Source organism: Danio rerio, chromosome 23 (genome assembly GCF_052040795.2).
Source record: "Danio rerio strain M-AB ecotype USA chromosome 23, GRCz13ab, whole genome shotgun sequence".
Classification (NCBI taxonomy): Eukaryota; Metazoa; Chordata; class Actinopteri; order Cypriniformes; family Danionidae; genus Danio; species Danio rerio.
Window position 1 is genome coordinate 5925399 of NC_141043.1, and position 22548 is coordinate 5947946.

At 37.6% G+C, this 22548-nt stretch overlaps 1 protein-coding gene across 11 annotated transcripts in view; it reads left to right on the forward strand.

Annotated features, from left to right (window-relative positions):
* The window catches only part of nav1a (neuron navigator 1a), a 274565-nt gene that overhangs the window by 7660 nt on the left and 244357 nt on the right, over positions 1-22548 (forward strand). For 6 of the 11 annotated variants that reach the window (XR_015523118.1, XR_015523121.1, XM_087306506.1 and 3 more), the window contains exons 1-2: positions 14124-14190; positions 20711-21559. Coding sequence is in view for 8 of the 11 variants with exons in the window: in XM_087306506.1 (XP_087162632.1) it covers positions 20730-21559 (830 nt within the window). In the remaining 3 variants the exon portion in view is untranslated. Of the gene's footprint in view, positions 1-14123; positions 14191-20710; positions 21560-22548 lie in introns of those variants that run through there. The other 5 variants (XR_015523120.1, XM_087306507.1, XM_087306508.1 and 2 more) reach the window with 1 other exon arrangement.

A 22548-nucleotide genomic window follows, 5' to 3' on the forward strand; every position in this document is an offset into this window, starting at 1 on the left:
TATTCATAATCGAAAATCGAATCGAATCGTGCCTTTAGAATCGAGAATGTAATCGAATTGAGAATTTGGAGGATTGTGACACCCTTAGTAAATTATTGTAAATATTTGGTCTTAACTATCTGACTACTGTACCTTTATAAATGAAAATACTGGTAAAACCTCACCTTTAAAAAAAGTCAGTCTGCTCTTTGGGAACAATTTTTTTAAATGGGAACATTTAAATGAATTACTGTTAATGTTTTCCGAAAATATCTTCTACTGTATATAAATAGGAGATCCATTAAAATCTAGATAAAATACCTGTAGTAGATTAGTCAGGGAACTAGAAATATACTAATGCTATACACGTATTGGGATATTGCAAAATCAAACCTAAAAAAAACTTGACTAAGCTTTATAAATGTGGCCAAACCACATTTCAGCAGAGGTCTAATCTGCTCTAGAAACATTTATACTGTGGAAAAAACAGTGCCACACAAATTTGAAGAAGCATTACTAACCAAATGTGATGACTGAACAATTGTAAAATCTGGTGAAAAGCATCCCATGTGTCTGACTTCTTCTGTAGTTTAACTGGCAGTTGGCAAACTGACTTAATGGTGCAAATTCCACCACCTGCTGGATTGGAAGTATGGGGCACAACTTAAAGGACGCTGAGTTAGCATATGTTTTTAAGTTGAGTAGACAATCACTCGATTACAGACTAGTCAAGACAGTGAAAACTTACCATGTTAAGTTGAATTACCAACTTTGTTGTTTCAACTTACAAAATCTAAAACTAAAATGCAGAATATTTTTTTTACAGTGTAGACCAGGGGTGTCCAAACTCGGTTCTGGAGGGCCGGTGTCCTGAAGAGCTTAGCTTCAACCCTAATCAAACACAACTGAATCAGCTAATCAAGCTCTTACTAGACATACTAGAAACATCCTGGCAGGTGTGTTGAAGTGAGTTAAACTCTCCAGGACATCAGCCCTCAAGGATAGAGTTTAGACACCCTTGGTGTAGGCTATTGAGTATCTTGTTTTCCATGCCAAATTGTAATCAGTTTTTAAGGTAATAACTAATTTATTTATTTCTTTTCACAACATTTGATAATAAATGTGGCTTTCCCAGTTTTTGTAATCACACCTACAATGTAAACCCAAATGTTGTCTTCACTTAAACAATCAAGCAAAGTTGACTGAACATTACTTAAAATTTAGCATTTTGGTCATGTCACCTAAAAATACAGGCAGTTTTTAATGTCGTCTTGATGGTAAAATTCTAATGTGCAACCCTTTAGCAAGGTCTCTATTTAATCAGAAAACAAGGCTTCATGTATAATTATTCACCATAATGGGAATAAATGCCTACTTATTTTTCTTTTAAACATTTTTTTTTCATGGTATATAACTACACACACAGACACACACTGAACTGAACAATTTAAATATAATTACCAAACCGGCAAGTTAAATAAACGTAAACATGCAAGTTTTGGGAGACTCTGTTACTCAATTAAATTGAGGCAACGAGTTTACTCAGTTAATTTCGTTCAGTCAGCTTATTAGGGTTTTCAGTGCAGACTCTCTTTTTCTGGCTACAAATTTCTATAAAACTGCGTTGGATATCAAAATACAAAAACTGAATAAATAAACATATATCCATATATTAAAATATAGTGTACGGAATTATACCATCATACATAATGACAATGCATAAAGCTTGAAACATACTACTAACTACCACTGTTTAACAACAACAAAAACATACCTGCTTGCTATTTAAAACATAATACTAACATACACTTACAATATTATGTTACCTGTAGTTTCTCTCAGAAAATCTACATAGTACATAGTAAATAAGTGCCCTTTCCCAGACATGTGTTGTGGCTGGAAGGGCATCCGCTGCGTAAAAACTTGCTGGATAAGTTGGCGGTTCATTCCGCTGTGGCGACCCCGGATTAATAAAGGGACTAAGCCGACAAGAAAATGAATGAATGAAATAAGTGCCCTGTGGTATACAGTGGAATTATTTCTACATTTTAGTTGTCTACATTCGGATGACTGTTATGTAGCACAAATAGCGAACTAACTAGCAATTTCGTCACCAATGAGGCCATGATATTAATTCTGCATTGTGTTTATTCCAACCAGAGGCAACCAGGAGCCACTTAAAATGCAAATTACACTTGATGAGGGGTTTGTGGACTCACAGCGCTTTCAGAAAAAAAGACTTAAGACTCAGTGTTTGCTGCCCTGCTGAAAAATCCAGCTTAAACCAGCCTAGGCTGGTTGGCTGGTTTTAGCTGGTCAACCAGGCTGGTTTTAGAGGGGTTTTGGCCACTTCCAGGCTGGTTTCCAGCCATTTCCAGCCTGGTTTTGGCTGGTCAGGCTGGGAGATGACCAGCTAAAACCAGCTTGACCAGCCTAGCCAGACTGGGACCCCAGCTAAAACCAGCTATGTCCCGCTTAAACCAGGCTGGTCAAGCTGGTTTTAGATGGTTTTAGCAGGTCAATTTCCAGCCTGACCAGCTAAGACCAGGCTGGAAATGGCTGGAAACCAGCATGAAAGCCCTCTAAACCAGCCTGGTCGACCAGCTAAAACCAGCTAACCAGCCTAGGCTGGTTTAAGCTGGATTTTTCAGCAGGGTGGTTACACTCATATTGAGGTTCATCATGGCATGGCACAAAATAACAGCGTCATGCTTGGATATTTATTGAAAAAGTATACCTCTGTGCTACTCAAGTAAACCAGTAGGTGTCAGACTTTACACAGATTTAAACTAGGTTAAACCGGTCAGTTTCTGCTTTTAAGTCGGTGCAACGCATGGCAGAATGGGGCAGACTGTAGATTTGCCTTCTCGTGTGTGTAAACATGGCAAGTCGTATTAACATTTAATTAATAGTGCACATTTTCAGTATGCTATTACTGTTAACACTTTAAAATAATGGCCCATTAGTTAACGATGGTTATTGTATTTACTAACATAAGCAAACAATCAGTAATACATTTATTACAGTATTAATTAATCTTTGTTAACATTACTTATTTTCTTAATGTAATGTTTACATCAACAACTTTTAATATTGCATTAGTTTTTAATACATTAGTTATTAATGCTTTACAAGAGTTTGTGTACGTAATGCTAGTAAATACATTAACTAATGGACCATTGTTCTTAAGTGTTACCCCACTATCTACAGTTGAAACCAGAAGTTTACACACACTGTATAAAAAGACACTGTAAAAAAATGTCAGATGTTAAATGTGACTAAACTTTTTCTCTTTTAGGTAAATTCAGATTACATTTTTTTTTTCTATTTGCTTAATAGCAAAGATATATTTTTGAGAGTTTTTTTTTTATAACTTTTCTTAAAAGTCAAAAGTTTATATATAATAAGATTATTATGCCTTTGAAAAAGCTCAGATGATGGTGTCAAGGTTTTGAATGTTTCTGATTGGCTAATTGACAACATTTGAGTTAATTGGAGACAACAGTAGATTAGTAATTATGGAACACCTCAAACACACTGCATCCTTGTGTGACAACATGGGAAAAATAAAGGAAATCAGCCAAGACATCAGGAAAAGAATTGTGGACCTCCACAAGTCTGGTTCTTCTTTGGGTACAATTTTTAGATGCCTGTAGGTGCCATCGGTTTATTGGTTTAAACAATTAAATCCAAGTTTAAACAACAAGGGAATGTCCAGCCATCTTACCTCTCTGGCAGGAGAAAGATTCTGTTTCACATAGATGAACGTGCTATGGTGTGAACTGTGTATCAACCCCAGAACAAAAGCAAAAGACGCTGTGTAGAACGCTGGCTGAAGCTGGTAAGAGAGTTTCATATTCCAGGAGAGGAGTGGCTCCTGCCTGGCCACCATACAGGCCTTATTGGTGGATTGCTGCACAGATGTGCTTCTGTAAGGTTCTCCTCTCTCCACAGAAGAACGCTAGAGCTCAGACAGAGTGACCATCAGGTTATTGATCACCTCCAAGGCTCTTCTCCCCTGATCACTTAACTTAGATGGCCGGCCAGCTCTAGGAGTCCTGGTGGTTATAAACATCTTCCACTTATAGATGATGGAGGTCACTGTGCTCACTGTAACTGTCAGAGCAGCAGAAATTTTTCTGTAACTTTCTCCAGCCTTGTGCCTAGAGACAATCCTGTCCATGAGGTCTACAGACAATTCCTTTGTCTTCATGCTTGGTTTGTGCTTTGACATGTACTGTCAACCCTGGGACCTTATATAGACAGGTGTATGCCCTTTCAAATCATGTCCAATTAGCTGAATTGACCACAGGTGAACTCCAATTAAGCTGCTGAAACATCTCAAGAATGATCAGACGACACAGAATGTACCTGAGCTTAATTTAGAGCTTCACGGCAAAGGCTGTGAATACTGATATACATGTGATTTTGGAATAAGGCAGTAACATAAAAAATGTGGAAAAATTGAAGCGCTGAATACTTTCTGGATGCACTCTATATTGTTTACAACCACTTACCTTAAAATGTAGTAAATCCAATTAATATTTTTTAGACCATTGTCGTATTGCTCATGGCCCTAAAAATCTAAATTTAATCTGAAAACCAAAGTTATTAAAATATAACTTATATATATATATAATAATAAATAAATAAAGGGCAATAATAGTTTACAGTGTAATCTGTACAACTATTAAATGGACAATTTCACACACAAAAAAAGCATTTATCATGGCCTTATATAATAATAATAATTTCTTTGCATTTTATAAATTATACAATACAGCAATATAGCCTACTGAAATACGTGAAATTAATAGACTAGAAATAAATAAATAAATAATTATATATTATTATATATATATTATTATTATTAAATATTATTTATTTATATATTATTATTATTAAAAATAATATATATATATATATATATATATATATATATATATATATATATATATATATATATATATATATATATATATATATATTTATTTGTGGTCTATTATGTTCACGAAAAATTGACAATAAATGTGGCATACCTATTTTTTGAGGCACAATCAGACTCTTTTCTGGCTACGCTAGTGCTGTAAAATACATTTTAAAATGGCTTTTTTGAACGGTTTGCTTTAGATTCAGCAGGAAGGTCAGCCTTGAATGTTGTTTGTCTGACAGACTCTTGTCAGCAGTCTAAATGTTGACTCTCTATAAGGAGGTCGATCAGGTATGATATGAGCACAGCTCCAGAAAAACACCATGTGAAACTTCATGTCCTTTTTTCACCTTCAAAATCGCCTCTTTTTTCACTAATAAACCCATTCTTGCTGTCATATACCTGAAGGCCTATGGTCTCCGTGGAATACATTGCATTTAGGCATGTGTCTGACTGTCTTCTGGATGGAAATTTCCATTGCGTTTTGCTGGAGCGTGGACCCATCTGGAGGCGCTCGACACCTAATGATTATTAATAGGACATCTGAAGAGCCCCTGACATTTATAGGATTATTAAAAAACAAAGAAAAGGATTGCTGTAGGTTCAGTGTCCTTCTGCTGGTCAAACACATCATTTTTGGTTTATTCTTCCTCTTTCTGAACTGGAATTTAATATAATGGGAAATAAAAATAGATGTCATAACATTTTAACCTCACATATGACCCACAAATCAGTTACTGAATATGGCAAGCTGTTATAACAATTAATATATAATGTAGTATTTATTTTGTTATGCTTCTTATGTATTTTTTATTTTTTGGCCCCACTTTATATTAGGTGGCATTTACTTCTATGTACTTGCATCACAAATAAATGCAATGTACTTACTGTGTTCGTAATGTACTGCAGAACGCTTCTGATGCTCTAGAGGTGGGATACGGAGAGGGTTAGGGACAGGTTTGGTGGTATGGCTAGGTTTAAGGGTGGGTTACGGTGTAAGGGATGGACAACCAGGGATGGACTGGGACAAAAATTCAGCCCTGGCACTATAGCCACACCAGCCCACATTACCATACGTACTGTTTGTTTGACATTCTTGCCAGATTTTGATTATGTCCGCGTAACCTTTGATTGAGTCGACCCCTCTCAAAACTATCACCGATTGGGCCAAATGCTTAACATTTACTATTATTACCATCATCAACGTCATCATAATATTCACATGTTGCACGAGATAAAAGCTGCCTGCATGTAAACACAATACATATAAAAAATAATAATAAAATAAAAATAAAAAACTGACCGGCCCACATTTAAAAAAATGGTTCAGCCCTTCTGGCATTTGCCAGAATTGCCAGATGGCCAGTCCGCCCCTGTGGACAACAGTGTAATGAAAAATGTAATTACATAAACTCATTACAGATGTGATTTAATGCAGGCATTACGTGCAGGTATGGCCACAGCCATTTCCCCCTGCAGCCCAAGACCGGTTACTCACTGAAGCTAAGCAAGGCTGAGCCTGGTCAGTACCTGGATAGGAGACCACATGGGAAAACTAGGTTGCTGTTGGAAGTGGTGTTAGTGAGGCCAGCAGGGGGCGCTCAACCTGTGGTCTGTGTGAGTCTTAATGCCCCAGTAAAAGTGAAGGGGACACTATACTGTCAGTGGGTACCTTCTTTCGGATGAGACGTTAAACCAAGGTCCTGACTTTCTGTGGTCATTAAAAATCCCATGACACTTCTCATAAAGAGTAAGGGTGTAACCCCGGTGTCCTAGCCAAAGTCCCTCAATCATATTTTACAATCATGGCCTCCCAATCATCCCTATCCTCTAAATTTGGCTCTATCACTGGCGCTGTTGTCCTGTGGCTGCTGGCGCATCATCCAAGTGGATGCTGCACACTGGTGGGGTTGGTGTGGAGAGACCCCTCTCATGATTGTAAAGCGGTTTGGGTGTATGGCCATACACAATAAATGCGCTATATAAATACACATTACATTACATATATAGGTATTTAATCATTCATATTCAAGTATTTACATCATAAGTAACAAATTATTAATTTCAATGTAAATGCATATTGGTTAAGACCACCTAATATACTTTTATATTATAATACATTTTCTTAATTTTCTGTTTTATACTTACTCGCTGCTAGTGCTTTAAAGACCATTACCTGTTTAAAATATACTGCTAATTATTCATTAGTCCTTATCATTAGGTACAGGTGCTCTTTATACACTCTCAGAAATAAAGGTACGAGAGCTGTCACTGTGGTGGTACCTTTTCAAATGGTACACATTTTTACTTGAAGGGTCCATATTGGTACCCCAAAAGTACATATTAGTACCTACAAATTTTAAGAGGAACACTTTTGTACTTTTTAGTTACTAATCTGTACCCTTGAGCTATTAATATAGACCTTTTAGGTACAAATTTGTATTGTTCGAAAAGGTGCCACCCTAGGGATAGATCGTGTACCTTTATTTCTGAGAGTGTATACTAGTTATTATTATATTGGAACTTATTTGCTAGATACAGATGAAATAGTTATGAGTACTTATTTATCAGGTACTGGTACTAATTTCAATAGTCAGTAGAACTGTTTTCACTTGTCACTACACTGTTGTACTCTTATGGTTGTTTCCAGCCTGATCTCACGAGAAAACGTAAGTATTTTACGTTTTGACAGTTTAGTGGCTAATTCGTACGAATTCGTACGAGTTCAGTCGTACGAAATGGTACGATTTTAAAAAGGAGGCGTGGCACCTAACCCCACCCCTAACCCCAACCGTCATTGGGGGATAAGCAAATCGTACTAAATTGTATGAATTACATCGTACGAATTCATACGAATTAGCCACTAAATGAAAACGTTACGAATTGCCGTGAGATTGTGTTGGTTGTTTCCATTTAGTGGTACGATGCGGTACGGTACGCTTTTATGGCCGTTTCAAATGACAAAAGTTACCAAAAAGCGAATTATACCGTACCACTTTTTGGGTACCCTTTTGGAAAGGTAGCTAGCACAACAAAAGGGTACCAAAAGGCAGAGCAAGATGTGCAGCTGAGTGCCATTGGTTTACAGAGAAACGTCACTAGTTCATGCACAAGCCAGGAGAATGAAAACAAAGGAAGTGCCGTTTTTATATACCCAGCTGAGACATTACACCATAAAAATATTGACATATAAATATAATAATGAGCCATGCTCGACTCAAGCTCAAACAACCCTTGTCGTTGTCTTGATGAACAAGCCAAGAAGAAGAGTACTCTGTGCTCTGTAGTTCTTTACAAGGCTGTCTAAACGCTTGTTTAGTCATGCCGTATCGGTGACATGTAAAATACTGCTTCCGGGTCCGAGTCAATACTCATTTAAATTGAGAAAATAGTCGTTTATAAGGTGGGAAACTCCTTATCCACCACCAGTGTGCAGCCATTTTGCGCCAGACCGCACACCACAAACCAGCTAAATGATAGAGAAAAGACAGAGTGATGAGGCCAATTATGATATGGAGATGGTTAGGAGGCCATGCTGGACAGAGGTCAGTGGGCAGATTTGGCCAGGATGCCAGGGTTAAACTCCTACTCCTTTTCGAAGGACATCCTGGGATTTTTAATAACCACAGAGAGTCAGGACCTCGGTTTAACATCTCATCCGAAAGACGGCGCTCACTTAGCAGTATAGAGTCCCCATCACTATACTGGGGCATTAGGACCCAAACAGAACGCAGGTTGGCCTTACTAACACCACTTCCAGCAGCAACCTAGCTTTTCCCATGTGGTCTCCCATTCAGATACTGACCGGGCGCAGCCTTACTTATATTATATAGTATTATCGAATAATCTTAACAACATATCTTAACAGAATATGTAATTAATTTGCTATTGTTAATAATTTTATATTTGCTAGTGCTAAAATCTTATCGATTACTATAAATTCTGGTGTCTAAAGAACAGGTACTAGTATTCAGTGGAAAGTTAGTACCTATTTATTTGATATGATTTACTAATGAATAACAAAAACAGTGTCTAAGAATAAAAAGCAGTAGTACCTAAAAAACAAAGTAGTATGACTTTAAGGGCTGGTAACTATTTAAAAAACAAAACAAAATACATACTGCTTTTTATTATTATTATTATTATTATTATTTTAGATTAGATGTTGAAACAGCTTGCCATAACTTTATAGTCTGCCTTTTATACTGGATGACATTTCCTTTAAGAGTGGCCAGAGTAAATTGGTAAGACAGAGATTTATTACAAGGCCGTAAGTCGGAGACGTCTAACTCGTAAAAGGCTTACAGTTCCATCACTTTTGTCTATTTTGGAGTGTTTGTGGCTTGTCACAGTAAGAAAGTCATCCAGGCCATGCAGCAGTATCTTATTTTCTTCCCCAGCACAGAGGGTTTGTCTCATATTGAGTTTAAAGATACAGCCGTGTGAACAAACATGCTTCTCTCTTATAATTAAACTGCAGCTCTTCTCTGTGATAATAGGTATTTACCATTCATTCACTGGCTTAAAGGAACTGAAACTGATTCATGACACTGACAATTCATGGAAATAGCAAAATGGGTGGGTGAAGTTGCACTCGTGTTGCCCAAACTGCCTAAAAATATGTTGTTTGTTCAAGTTACTTATTTAAAATAAGTTTTTTAAATATTTCGAACAACCTAAGTGTTTAATGTTCGATCAACTTAAATTTGTTAAAAAAAAACAATAATACCCATTGGAACCCACATGTACCAACACTTTTACAGAAATCAGTCAAGTTTGGTAAAGGAAAAATCATGGTTTGGGGTTACATTCATTATGAGGGCATGTGAGAGATCTGCAGAGTGGATGGCAACATCAACAGCCTAAGGTATCAGGACATTTGTGCTTACAAACCACAGTAGAGTGCAACTTCTTGAGAAGGATAGCACTCCTTCTCATACTTCAGCCTCCACATCAAATCTTCTGAAGGTCAAGGTGCTCCAGGATTGGCCAGCCCAGTCACTACACATTAACATTATTGAGCATGTCTGGGGTAAGGTGGAGGAGGCACTGAAGAGGAATCCAAAGAATCTTAATGAACTCTAGGAGTCTTGCAAGAACGCTTTCTTTGCCATTCCAGATCACTTTATGAATAAGTTATTTTAGTCATTGCAGAGATGTATGGATGCAGTCCTCCAAGCTCATGGAGTCAAATACAGTATTAATTATTTTACTGTACATTTTTTTCCTGTTAAGTGACAAGACTTTTGTCTAAGCAAAGTCAGACCTTACTGTCCTAATTAAATAGTTAAAAATCATTGAATTACCGTGCCTTCGCGTGGGTTTCCTCCGGTTTCCCCCACAGTCCAAAGACATGTGGTACAGGTGAATTGGGTAGGCTAAATTGTCTGTAGTGTATGAGTGTGTGTGTGGATGTTTCCCAGAGATGGATTGCGGCTGAAAGGGCATCCGCTGCGTAAAAACTTGCTGGATAAGTCGGCAGTTCATTCCGCAGTGGCGACCCCGGATTAATAAAGGGACTAAGCCGACAAGAAAATGAATGAAAATCAAGGAATTAATATTCCGGTAAAATAAGCGTAATCTAGAGGCCTTTGTTTTTTACATTAGCAACTTCTGATACCAAATAATCAGCTAGAATTTAAGTAATTATTTGTTGTTCCTAAAGCTTGGATAGGCGACAAGACTTTTGACAGGTAGTGTACAAGTAGCATCTGCTAACAAATGAAGTTATTAATTGATTACAGTCATAAACACTGTAATAAATGCTTGATTCCACACAACAGATTGTATTGGGACAATATGAAGGGATTACGTTAACATTACTTTTTACAAATATATGTCAATTGAACATAAAACAATTAAGTTTTCATAGTAAAAAAAAAAAGCATTGTGCTGTTTCAGTTCATTTTAAATAGTAATTAGAACTAAAAGCAAAAGTCATTTTTTGAGTGACGACTGAAATCGTTTGGTAATATTCTGTTCTTTTTTTTATTTTTTTATTACAGTTGGTGATTCTCACAGATATTTCTGATCCTTGCAAAGATTTGACCCTTTTTCTCAGATGCAAGCTTGCATTAACGTCGAGCGCAATGAGAGCAACTGAAAATCTAATCAACATTAGATAGGTGACCAAATGTACCATCCGGTCCACATACAAGGGGAGAGGCTGGCCAGATGTTAGTGACAGATGTCAATTAATCATATTTACAGTGTTATAATAGCCTACAAACACTGCCAACAGAACAGTCTGTCAGCCTTCATTAATCTTCATTTATTTTTAGTTCGCTTACCTGAAAAAAAAACCTGATTGTTTTGACCCACATTTCTGCCACAGTTAATAATTCAACTGTTTCCATTATTGTGTGTTTTATACGGAATCATTGTTAATGAACATCATTACTCTTTATTGTTTATATTGCAGCACATGCTCCATAAACACTGTTAAAAAGACTGGGTTAAACACAATCGATTTGTGTTCAATTCAATTCACCTTAATTTGTATAGCGCGATTACAATTTAGATTGTGTCAGTTTCACATAGAATATTATAGTAAATTGAAACAGTGTCAGTCCAGTTTTCAGAGTTTAAGTTCAGTTAGCTCAGTTCAGTGTGGTTTAATATTCAATATCGATGCGCAGCTCTATGAGTCCCGAACCACGCAAGCCAGTGGCAACAGTGGCAAGGAAAAAACTTTACCAATTGGCGAAAGTAAATAATTAAATAACCTCGAAAGAAACCAGGCTTAGTTGGGCACGACCATTTCTCCTCTGGCCAAATGTCTTGTGCAGAGCTGCAGTCTAGGCACTGAAGGCTGGACGTCAACAAAAACTCATCTGTCCCTGGAGCTTCACAGGAATCATTTACATGCTCTCCACTCCTCCAAGACCACCACAGCGGCTGCTCAGGATACGGCCTGGTCCAGGATTATGGAAACCTTGGGATTATCTTGTCGCTGGTCTTGGATCACATTAGTGGAACTGCATAGCATCTGGTGTCTCTGGCAACATAAACAAACTAAGTTAATGTCACAGACTGGCCAGGTTCTCCTCACTCCCAATCACTACCATACCTGCCAACTTTATGATCATAAAATCCGGGAGATTTTATCCAAAGTAACGAGCGGGGATGGGGTGTGTTGGTGCACGAAGTGAAGACGGGGAAAGAATGATGATGCATGTGTGTTGTGTTAGGTGTGCCTGGGGATTGGACCAAAAAGGTAGCCAGACTGTACCAAAAAAATGAGGAGCGGGTGTGGGGGGGGGTTAGGGGAGTTGGAAGGGGGGTTTCCGGGAGACAGAACAATATGAAAGATGGGCGGGAGATGGGTGTGACATGTAGGAGGCTCCTGGGAAAAATGGGAGTGTTGGCAGGTATGATCTCCACAATCACCCTGATCATAGTCACCTGAATACTAATCATCCCCACACCTGCAAGTCATTCCCAATCATCACTCCCGCACTATAAAAACTCTCATTAGCCTCACTCTGTATCCAGCCTCATTGCTATACGAAGCACTGCACAGGACTGGTCAGTGTTATTTAGTCTAGTTCAAAGTTTACTTACCCCTCTCGTTCCCTGTGATCTCCAGTGTCTGCATCTCTCACTCCTAGTGGGTTTTCTCCTGGTCTGTCCTCTGGTTGTCCTCAATCCCCTATCTGCATATTTGTGCGTCTGGCTTCTCTGCACCATCTGATTATCCATTTCCAACCTGCATATCAGTTTGATTGAGTTCATTTTATATCTGCCACTCTACATATTAAACTGTTGTTATACTAATTAAAATGGATTGAACACAAAACAATTAAGTTGTCCGCCCAAAAATCCTCAATAATCGTGTTGTTTCAGCTCATTTTTTAATAAGCCGTTTAAACAACAGCAAACATTTTTTTGAGTGCAGTAACATTGTTCATGCAGTACATTTTAATGTATTTTTTTGCAGTTTTATTGTTTATGCAGTTGTTCACTCTATGCTTGTAGTATAACTGAATTTAATCGTGATTATAATCGTTTTCAATGAAAAAATAAAATGCCTATGATTTAAAGAAGGCTGTTTAACAGATATCGTTCATTGCACTTGAGTGTATTCAATTGTATTTATAGTTAAGACAACTTCAAACATTAAGCTCACTAAACATAAACAATGTCCATTGTACTTATATTTTAAACAACCCAAGCTCATTCTGAAAACATACCACTTATACATTTCTGGAGATCGCAATATATGTTGCGGGAGCTACTTTTTTTGCAGTTTAGATAAGAAGGGGCGCAGCCAGAAGTCGCTTTGTAAGCAAACATCAGTGCTTTGAATTTGATGCGAGCAGCAACTGGCAGCCAGTGCAAATGAATGAGTAGCAGAGTGACATGTGCCCTTTTAGGTTAGTTAAAGACCACTCGTGCTGCTGCATTCTGAAGCATCTGAAGAGGTTTGATAGAGCTAGCTGGGAGGCCGGCTAGTAGAAAGTTGCAATAGTCCAGTCTGGAGAGAACAAGAGCTTGAACAAGGAGTTGAGCAGCATGTTTAGATAGGAAGGGTCGGATCTTTCTGATGTTGTAGAGTGCGAATCTGCACGATCGGGCAGTTCTAGAATATAAATCTCATATGAATCAAGAGATGACATATGATGACATGTGAAGGGGTAGTTAGTGCTGTCCTATTTTCTAGTGGCAAGTTTTAAAGCCCGTCCCCTTCACACTCTGTTTCAAGGGCCAAGTGGAAGGGGTAGAGGTACACATATAGAATTGGTATTGGACCTTACTTTTGTTAAGTTGAAACAACAACATCAACAAAATTTACTGCATTTAGTATAAATGTGTTATGTAAAAGAGTACATTACAGTTAAATATTTATATAAAAGCATCATATATTGAACTCAATACAAATAGGTACTATTAAATAAAATATTTAGCAATATGGCAAAGAATGTGAGAGATTTCACTAACAATTCAAGAATAGACAATGATTTATTAAAGTTATAACAATTCATTTTTATGTACCATAGCTATGAAATGCATAGTAAAATTTTGAGAGTTTTTTTCAGTACACTGTTTTTATTTATTTATGTATCTCTTTTGAAACCGCTGCTTTCAAAGGCCAATCTGTTAAAGCTTTAATTGGGTGAAAACAAACTTCTTAGTCTGAGTTTTGCACATCATGTGACTGCAGAACTCACATGGTAGACACACTGTCTCCTCTCTTTTCGCTTCGCCACTCTTTACTCCAACACAAGCTCATGAGACGTTGAGGAACACTGAGTTTGATTTAGGCCAAATCGGATGCTAAGGTAAAAAAACAAAAAGACTTTTAATATTGCTTATTGATTTTTGAGAAGTAATATAGCTTGTATGTTGCTAAAATTATGTAAGGGTAGAATGTTAAATGTGCAGGCAAAGGGTTTACATTTGCTGTATGTGCTTCGGTTTAATTCTGACTTGTTTTTTTTACTTGTTTTTTATTTGATTCTCTTTTTGGGGGATATAATTTTGGTGCATATTCTCTTAAATATAGTATAGACAATATTGATTTACATTTCTACTAAATAAACGTGCTTGATTTGAATTTAACTCTGAAATTGACCGTTGGGCTCACTGTGAAACTGGAAGCTTATTTTCTGCTTATTTCTGAATTTATTTAGTGGATTACAGTGGTTAAACAATGTCTTGATTCTTAGGCTGGTAAATTGTGACTACAGAGTGAATTTTTCCCAGCTGTGACAGGACTTTGGGCGAGAAGAGACCTAATTGCATTAGAACAGAATCTGGGCGAAAGTTTTAATGAAATCTTGCAGTCTCCATTTGATGTCCTGTGCTTCTTTTAGTCTAAATGAAGAAATAGTGAAGCCTGGGGCTGGTCACACTTTTTGGTTTACAGGGAATATTTATCAGGATTTGGTTATTTTCTTTAACTCTGTGTTGCCAGACACTTTAAATCATTGCAGACAGGCTATATGTAGGATTATGTCCTTTTTTGTGACTAAATGGTAAAATTAGGGGAACTTGACAGATGTGATGTTTATAAAAAAAATACTCTAGCTCTGACAATACTTTACAGTTCCTTAATAATAATGAAGTAAAATGGAAGTAAAACCAACACTAACAACTAAAACTACAGGATGATTATAGAACAATAATCATTGGATGAGATGGCTGTGTTCTTCAAGCCACTAGGCTAACCATTTGTCAGCAAGACGTTGATATATAAAGTAATATATATATATATATATATATATATATATATATATATATATATATATATATTATATATATATATATATATATATATATATATATATATATATATATATATATATATATATATATGTTAGCAAAATCACACTAGTAGCAGTGCGATATGGCTGTATATCAGCACTGGTGGGAGGCGTGCGTTGGCATGAGGCCATAGGCCAAGTGCCTTAGCGTCCCACCAGTGCTGATATACAGCCATATCGCACTGCTACGAGTGTGATATTGCGTTTATACAACAGATCAACGGCACAATCGTGTATATAAATAAGAAAATCAAACACGTACAGTCTAAAACCCTTTTTTATTAGGAACTACTTTCCTCAGCCATTCATTCACATCTGCAGCTTACGTCAGAACAGCAGAAGCCGTTACTAATTCACAAACGTCACTTTAGAGCTAGTGTTTGAATGACTCTATATCTAAAGTGATGTCAAAACTGTTGATTTTGCTCACACTTTAAGATTATAAGGCTGAACGTGACATGAAATGCCATCCATCTACAGAGATATCTTCTTACAGTGTTACAGTCTACAGTTTTTCTTTGTTGCAATCGGGATTTCACAATAATTAACCCCGAAAATAACAACAAATTCACTAACGTTACTAAACTGCTGTTGTGTTTGTGATAAGGAAAAATGCTAAACACGTGCAGACTTTGCTTATTTCAATCTGCCAACACAACACACATTCCTGATAAGCGAGCAAATCCGCATAAATACAGCACTACAACATACAAAAGAGAGAGATCATCTAACCTGCCAACATGTCTCTGAAAACCGGAGAGACCAGGGGGAGAGAGTGTTCGGGGGTGAGGTTAAGAACAGAATGCAGCGGGTTTTGGGCAGCCACTTCGATCGGGTACTGTACCAAAGTTGGCAACTCGGGGTGTTTAGTTTACAGACTATACCAAAGAGGGGGGTGGGTGAAATACGAGAGTTTTTTAGGAAGAAATAAAAACGGGATGTTTGCGGGAGACTGCTCTGAAATCAGGGATACTCACATGAAGAACGGAAGTGTTGACAGTTATTGCTTACCAGTTTAATATTGATTTGATCTGCTGTAGTTAGAAATCAGACAGTTATATCTTCTAAGTGTAAGGGCTTATTATGCGGTTCTGTCGCCATCTTGTGGATAGAAAACATCAAATGTCGGCAACGAGCTCTCTCAGAAATTGTAAATATTTTAAAATAGGCACAATTCTTGCAAATAAACTGCATAGTTGCAATCTAAACAACTACATTTACACAACTACACATCGACTAAAAAAGCCTCAAAAGTATATTTTGTTGTGTAACAGCAGTAATATTTGTAAAACTGTAGTGTCTGCTTGTTGCTGGCTGTATGTGGGCGGAGTAATACACAAAGGGTAAAGAGGCTGTACGGGTGCTGATATTACTTAAATATATCACGGCTATTTGCTAATCAGATTCGAGAACCAGACCGAACTGGTGTATATATATATATATATATATATATATATATATATAATTGGTTTTAGATTTTTTCTGTTAGCCGCCTGGACCGATCTCTTTGCCCATGACTCGACTACACTTTTGGACTGTTCTGTATGTACCTGTTTGCTCATGTGACTGAGCGTTGCCTGACTTATCACTCTTGTAAGTAAATATGCTGCATATCTATATATACAACAGTTCTGTCTGTTCTCGAATCTGAAAGCCATGTGATATTCTGCAATTAGCACTTGTACAGCCTCCTCTTCACTCTTGTGTATTACTCCACCCACAAAGAGTGACAGCAGATTAATAAACTCACTACAGTTTGACAAATATTGCAGCTGTTGGACAACATAATGTACTTTGAGGCTTTTTTACGCAAGAATGCAGTTGTTTAGATTGGAACTTTGCAGTTTACTTAAAAAAAAACTGTAATCAAATCAGATAAAACATTCATAAGATACCTTGAAGAGCGAACAGTTATAGAACCAGATAACACTTATTGTCAGAGGTAATGTATACTGTTGGTGAAGTCCATTTACTTGTTTGTTTTTTCACACTCCCATCAGATCTCTCTGGCATATCTGAACAGCGTCAGGTTTTATGTTTAACAGTTGAAAATGTGTAAGCCTTTTAGAGCAGAGCTATTGTTTTACATCCTCTCGTCAGCGTAAGATTGGTTTGTGGCTTGAGTTCAGACCACAGTCAGCTCGGCTTGCATCCCACCACTCTCCCACCGGGTCTGAAGTGTAACACTTTCTCTCATTCTGATGCATCAGAGACCAGTTGTGTCTGTTGTTTGCAGGGCCCTGAATTTGATGGATTGAGTTTTGCCTGTACATTTGAAGGTCAATAGTTGCCATGGGACTGTTAGTAAACAGCGAGGGTTTTGGGCCATCCTGGCCAGTCTGTGGGCTGGGATGAAAGCCTTCAGGACATTTGGCCACCGAATGACAAATATATCTGCCAGACTAACTGAACTGGCAGGGGTTTAAAGGTCTTTGACTAAACCACAGTGAATCTCTCCATTGCTATTGCTGGTAGATTTATTTTAGTGACCAGATGGAGCTTTACAGTATTTGGGAAGAGTTTATATTTTTGGCTTAACAAAATGAGATTGATATAATCACCCGTTCTGATTCTAAAGCAAGTATTTCAAATAACGACTGTCCTTTCTCCTGGATTCTTCCACAAGACTTTTATCCACGTGTGCCAAATCCTTTCTTTTGGCAGGATTTTGCTTAGAGAAGCTCTTGAGGAGCTTTTCCCAGATTTTGTTAAAAAAAAGCCCATGTTGTTTGTGTTTAAATGCAACAGGTGGGACTTTACTGTGTATTTGTGAGTGCTGTATACAAAGTTAGTCTATCTGAGCTTCTATGGATTCTTAATTTCACTCTCTCTCTCATTAGCCCCTTTCACACAGTGATACCGGTAAATATCCGGAAAATTTCCGGAACGACTTTACTGGTATATTCAAAAAAGCGCTGTTCACACAGGCGAGCACGTTACGGAAATTTTCCGGAAAAGAGCATTCACACATCCATTCCAAAATACCGGTAAATTTTGACATCATTCACCACAAATGAGCTTTAAACGGCTGCGCTTGTATTTGTAAACATTTGACTAAATTACAAACTCTGTGGATGATCAATATTGTGAACAACTTTCACAGGATCACTTTCTCATGTCGAGATGTTTATAATATGTGCGTGTGCAGGCGCTCACAGGCTGTTTCACAAGCACACGCAAAGCTTGAAGGTAAACAAACAACGGCTTATCATAAGCATCTCATCGATGATTATTTACACAGTTGGCATAAAGAAGAACATATAAACGTGATCTGACTAACTTCTAGCAGCTAAATGTGTCTGGAAAAATATTCAAAGGTTTTTATTCTCACAAACCACGCGGACGTAAATGCGTCTGACTGTTGTGATTGGCTAAAGCAGACGTCTCACGTCAGCACGTTCTAGACGTGCACGCGCTTATTACGGTAATCTTCCTTCTCCATTCACACAGCGCAGCATTCCGGCAAATTGCCGGTAATGTTACAACTTCTCTTTCCGGAAAATAGCCAGAACGAATTTACCGGTATTTTCAAAAAGGACCTGTTCACACATACAACCTTTCCGGAAAATTGCCGGCAATTTTCCGGAAAGGTCTGTATGTGTGAAAGGGGCTATTGTTGGCAAACTTAGTCCAGAGATTTCCAGACTTTTCCTAATTTTTATTATGTTTTTAGTCACATTTCTGAGATTTTAAAGATAATAAAAAGGAAGACAACACATTAAGGCCTCACCCAGGTCATTTAAGGTGGTTAACATAGCTACTTGCACATTAAATAAACAAATAGAGTAATCATGACCAAGCAAATACTGTATGTATGGGATTTATTTCAAAATCCAAAATTTCACATTTCAAATTCAGGCTTTTGAATCTTTGGAACTGTCGTCCCCATTCAGTTCTGCTTTGGTATTTATATTACAATCTCAAGAACCTCCCGCAGTTCCATCATCAACCCACAGGAGTCTGTAAACCCCCTGCTGAGAAACCCTGCTGTGGGCTATACTTAAAGCTCTGGTTTTGTACTACAATTTAGCAGTCTAATTAGAAAAGTTAAAGATCTTCACCCTTTTTGTATTTATCAAAGAAAGAGATTTAGTATTTAAATGAGTTTTACTTGTGATCTCTCTCTCTCTTTGTGAAAGCTTATACAATAACTTGCTTTATGTAGCTACAAATGATTGTTTGAATTAACACAACAAACCATTGTAACTCATATATTGCTCCACAATATTTCCATTATACTGTACATCAGACATAATTTTAAGGAGTATTTAATATTAAAAACTCGGAACTCGGTATAGGAATTACCTTGTAGACCAGGGGTGTCCAAACTTTTTGGGCCGAGGGCCAGATGCAAAAAAACAAATGTTGTCGCGGGCCAAATTTTACATACATCACACAGACACGCATATATATATATATATATATATATATATATATATATATATATATATATATATATATATATATATATATATATATATATATATATACACACACAGTTGAAGTCAGAATTGTTAGCCCCCCTAAATTTTTAGCCCCTGTTTGTTTTTTCCCCAATTTCTGTTTAACGGAGAAAAGATTTTTTTCCACACATTTCTAAACATAAAAGTTATAGTAATTCATTTTTTAATAACTGATTTATTTTATCTTTGCCATGATGACAGTAAATAATATTTGACTAGATATTTTTCAAGACACTTCTATACAGCTTAAAGTTACATTTAAAGGCTTAACTAGGTTAATCAAGTTAACTAGTCAAGTTAAGGTAATTAGGCAAGTTATTTTATAACAATGGTTTGTTCTGAAGACTTAAGGGGCTAATAATTTTGACCTTAAAATGGTTCATAAAAAAATTTAAACCGCTTTTTATTCTAGCCGAAATAAAACAAAAGTCTTTCTCCAAAAGAAAAAATATTATCAGACATACTGTAAAAATGTCCTTGCTCTGTTAAACATCATTTGGGAAATATTTAAAAAAGAAGAAATAAATCAAAGAGGGGCTAATAATTCAGACTTCAACTGTGTGTAGATAGATAGACAGACAGACAGACAGACAGACAGACAGACAGACAGACAGACAGACAGACAGACAGATAGACAGACAGACAGACAGACAGATAGATAGATAGATAGATAGATAGATAGATAGATAGATAGATAGATAGATAGATAGATAGATAGATAGATAGATAGATAGATAGATAGATAGATAGATAGATAGATCGTAACAAGAACTGCTGCTTAATTGAATGCATGTAATAGTTATTTATTGAATTACGTTCATTTTTGTATAGCGGGCCAGATTCTATTGATATTTATAAAAAGCCTCGCGGGCCGCCACAAAACTGATTGCGGGCCGCAGATGGCCCGCGGGCCGTAGTTTGGACACGCCTGTTGTAGACCAAAGCTGTGTGGAATGGCATGTAAAAAAAAAGGTCCTTAAAATAAATAAAAAACAACTGTAAAATACATTTCTCATTCTGATTTGCCAGAGATGTTCATGTCCTCATGGTATTTACTCTTTTTTCCCCCTCAGCATCTGATCTGGTGCCACGATGAGTGGGGGAGTGAATGTAAAGAGTCTTCCACGAGCCCAGCCGGGCTCAGGCATCCCCCTGCACAGGACCAGACTCCCCTCCCCAAAACCTGAACCTAAAAGCAACAGCAGTAGCCTTCCTAGACCATCTACACACATCCCCAACAGAACCACCTGTAGTAGCAGTCCTACACCCATCTCTTCCAGAGATTTACTAAGGGACAGTACCCTCAGAAATCAGCATCTCTTACTAAGAGGCAGTCCACCCAGTCAATGTTCTTCCACTAGTTCTCAAACACACTCCCAAGACTCTAGATCAGCCCACAGCAGTCCACAAGTTAGGCGTAAAGAGTCTTCATTTTCTAGGGGCACACTGGATGGGTCTAAGACAGAGAGTTTGCTTGACCTTCGGTCCAACGGCAACAAGAATTTCCAGAGTGGGATCTTTCGTTCTCAGCCAGGACAAATAGACAATGGTAATCTCAGGAGTGTGATCTCAGAACAACTCAAGTGCCATGAGGAGAGCATTGCATCTGGAAGTGGTCAAAGCAAGACTGGAATCCCTTCATTTAGATTTAGTAACAAAAACTTGAGGCCTGGCCCAGCAGCTGCTAACCTAGAAATGAGTCACCTTAAAGTCCGCAGAGAGCGAGTGTCCCTGCAAAACAGTGCCTCCAGTAGCTTCTCAGATGAGGAAATGTGCACGCCAGATGACTTGAGCCCTGAGATCCCACAGAGACCACCACCTGAGACTGCAATGCCGAAACAGGAGACCTCTAGTGTCGAACTGCTCAAAACCAAACAGACACCAAAGGTCAATATGGCAGCTGTGGCACCTTTCAGATACAGGTAAGTTATAGATAATTGAAAATGAAAATGTGCTGTTGGTATTAATAGAATTTGTGATTGTAGCTAAGTTGGAATTGGGAAACACACCTCATGTTGGTTTAGTGCAGGGTTTGCTTTAACCATACCATTTTACCAACATAGCACAGCCTGTCAAGCTGAATGTTCTTTCTGGTGAAACTGTTTGACCAAAGAAGGCTTGCTTGCTAAGCTAGGGCTGAAAATGTACCTTGTGTTTGAGACCAGTATGTAAAACACAATACATACAAGTACCTGTGCTGAAAAATCTAGCATTGCTGGTCAGGTATGAATTGCATGTTAGTGCCGGCTTTGATTTCTGAGTCATCAGCTGGTCTATTCCTGTTCCTGGATGCTCAAACAATGTAACTGCATGTGGTAATGATATGAAGCACAAGCAGAGTGAGGTGAAGGGCAAGGAGATGTTTATCAAGCCTTAAGTCCTGCGGATATGTGCTAGTTTGTTGTTGAGAAAGTTATTAAGAGATGTTCACCGGTTCCCATCTCTTTCTTTCCATTTTCAGTAGTGTACACTCAAAACATTGACAAAGAAACGGTCACGGTTGTGGTTAGGGAAAGGAGCGAAGACTCAATTGAAGTAAAATGATGTGTTTATATTCTAAAAATAAAATTAAACGTATCAAAACAACCCAGAAGGTGAAAACATTAACAAAACAAATAAACAAACCAACCTAAGGGATTTGGAAACAGGACATGACTGAAAACTTGACAAGAACAACGTATGTATGACAACAAACTGGCACAGGACAGCAGACATGAGGAGACTATAAAGGAAAAATACTTAGTAAACAGACACAGAGCAGGATAAACTAATAATGGGTTAGCAAGGGGGGTGGGACAAGGGAATAGACAGGAGACAATTCAAGCCATATGCTCAAGAGAAAACAGGACTAGAACACACAGCAAATGAGAGAACTGATTAACCGCGTGTTCACATGAAATAAAACATTACA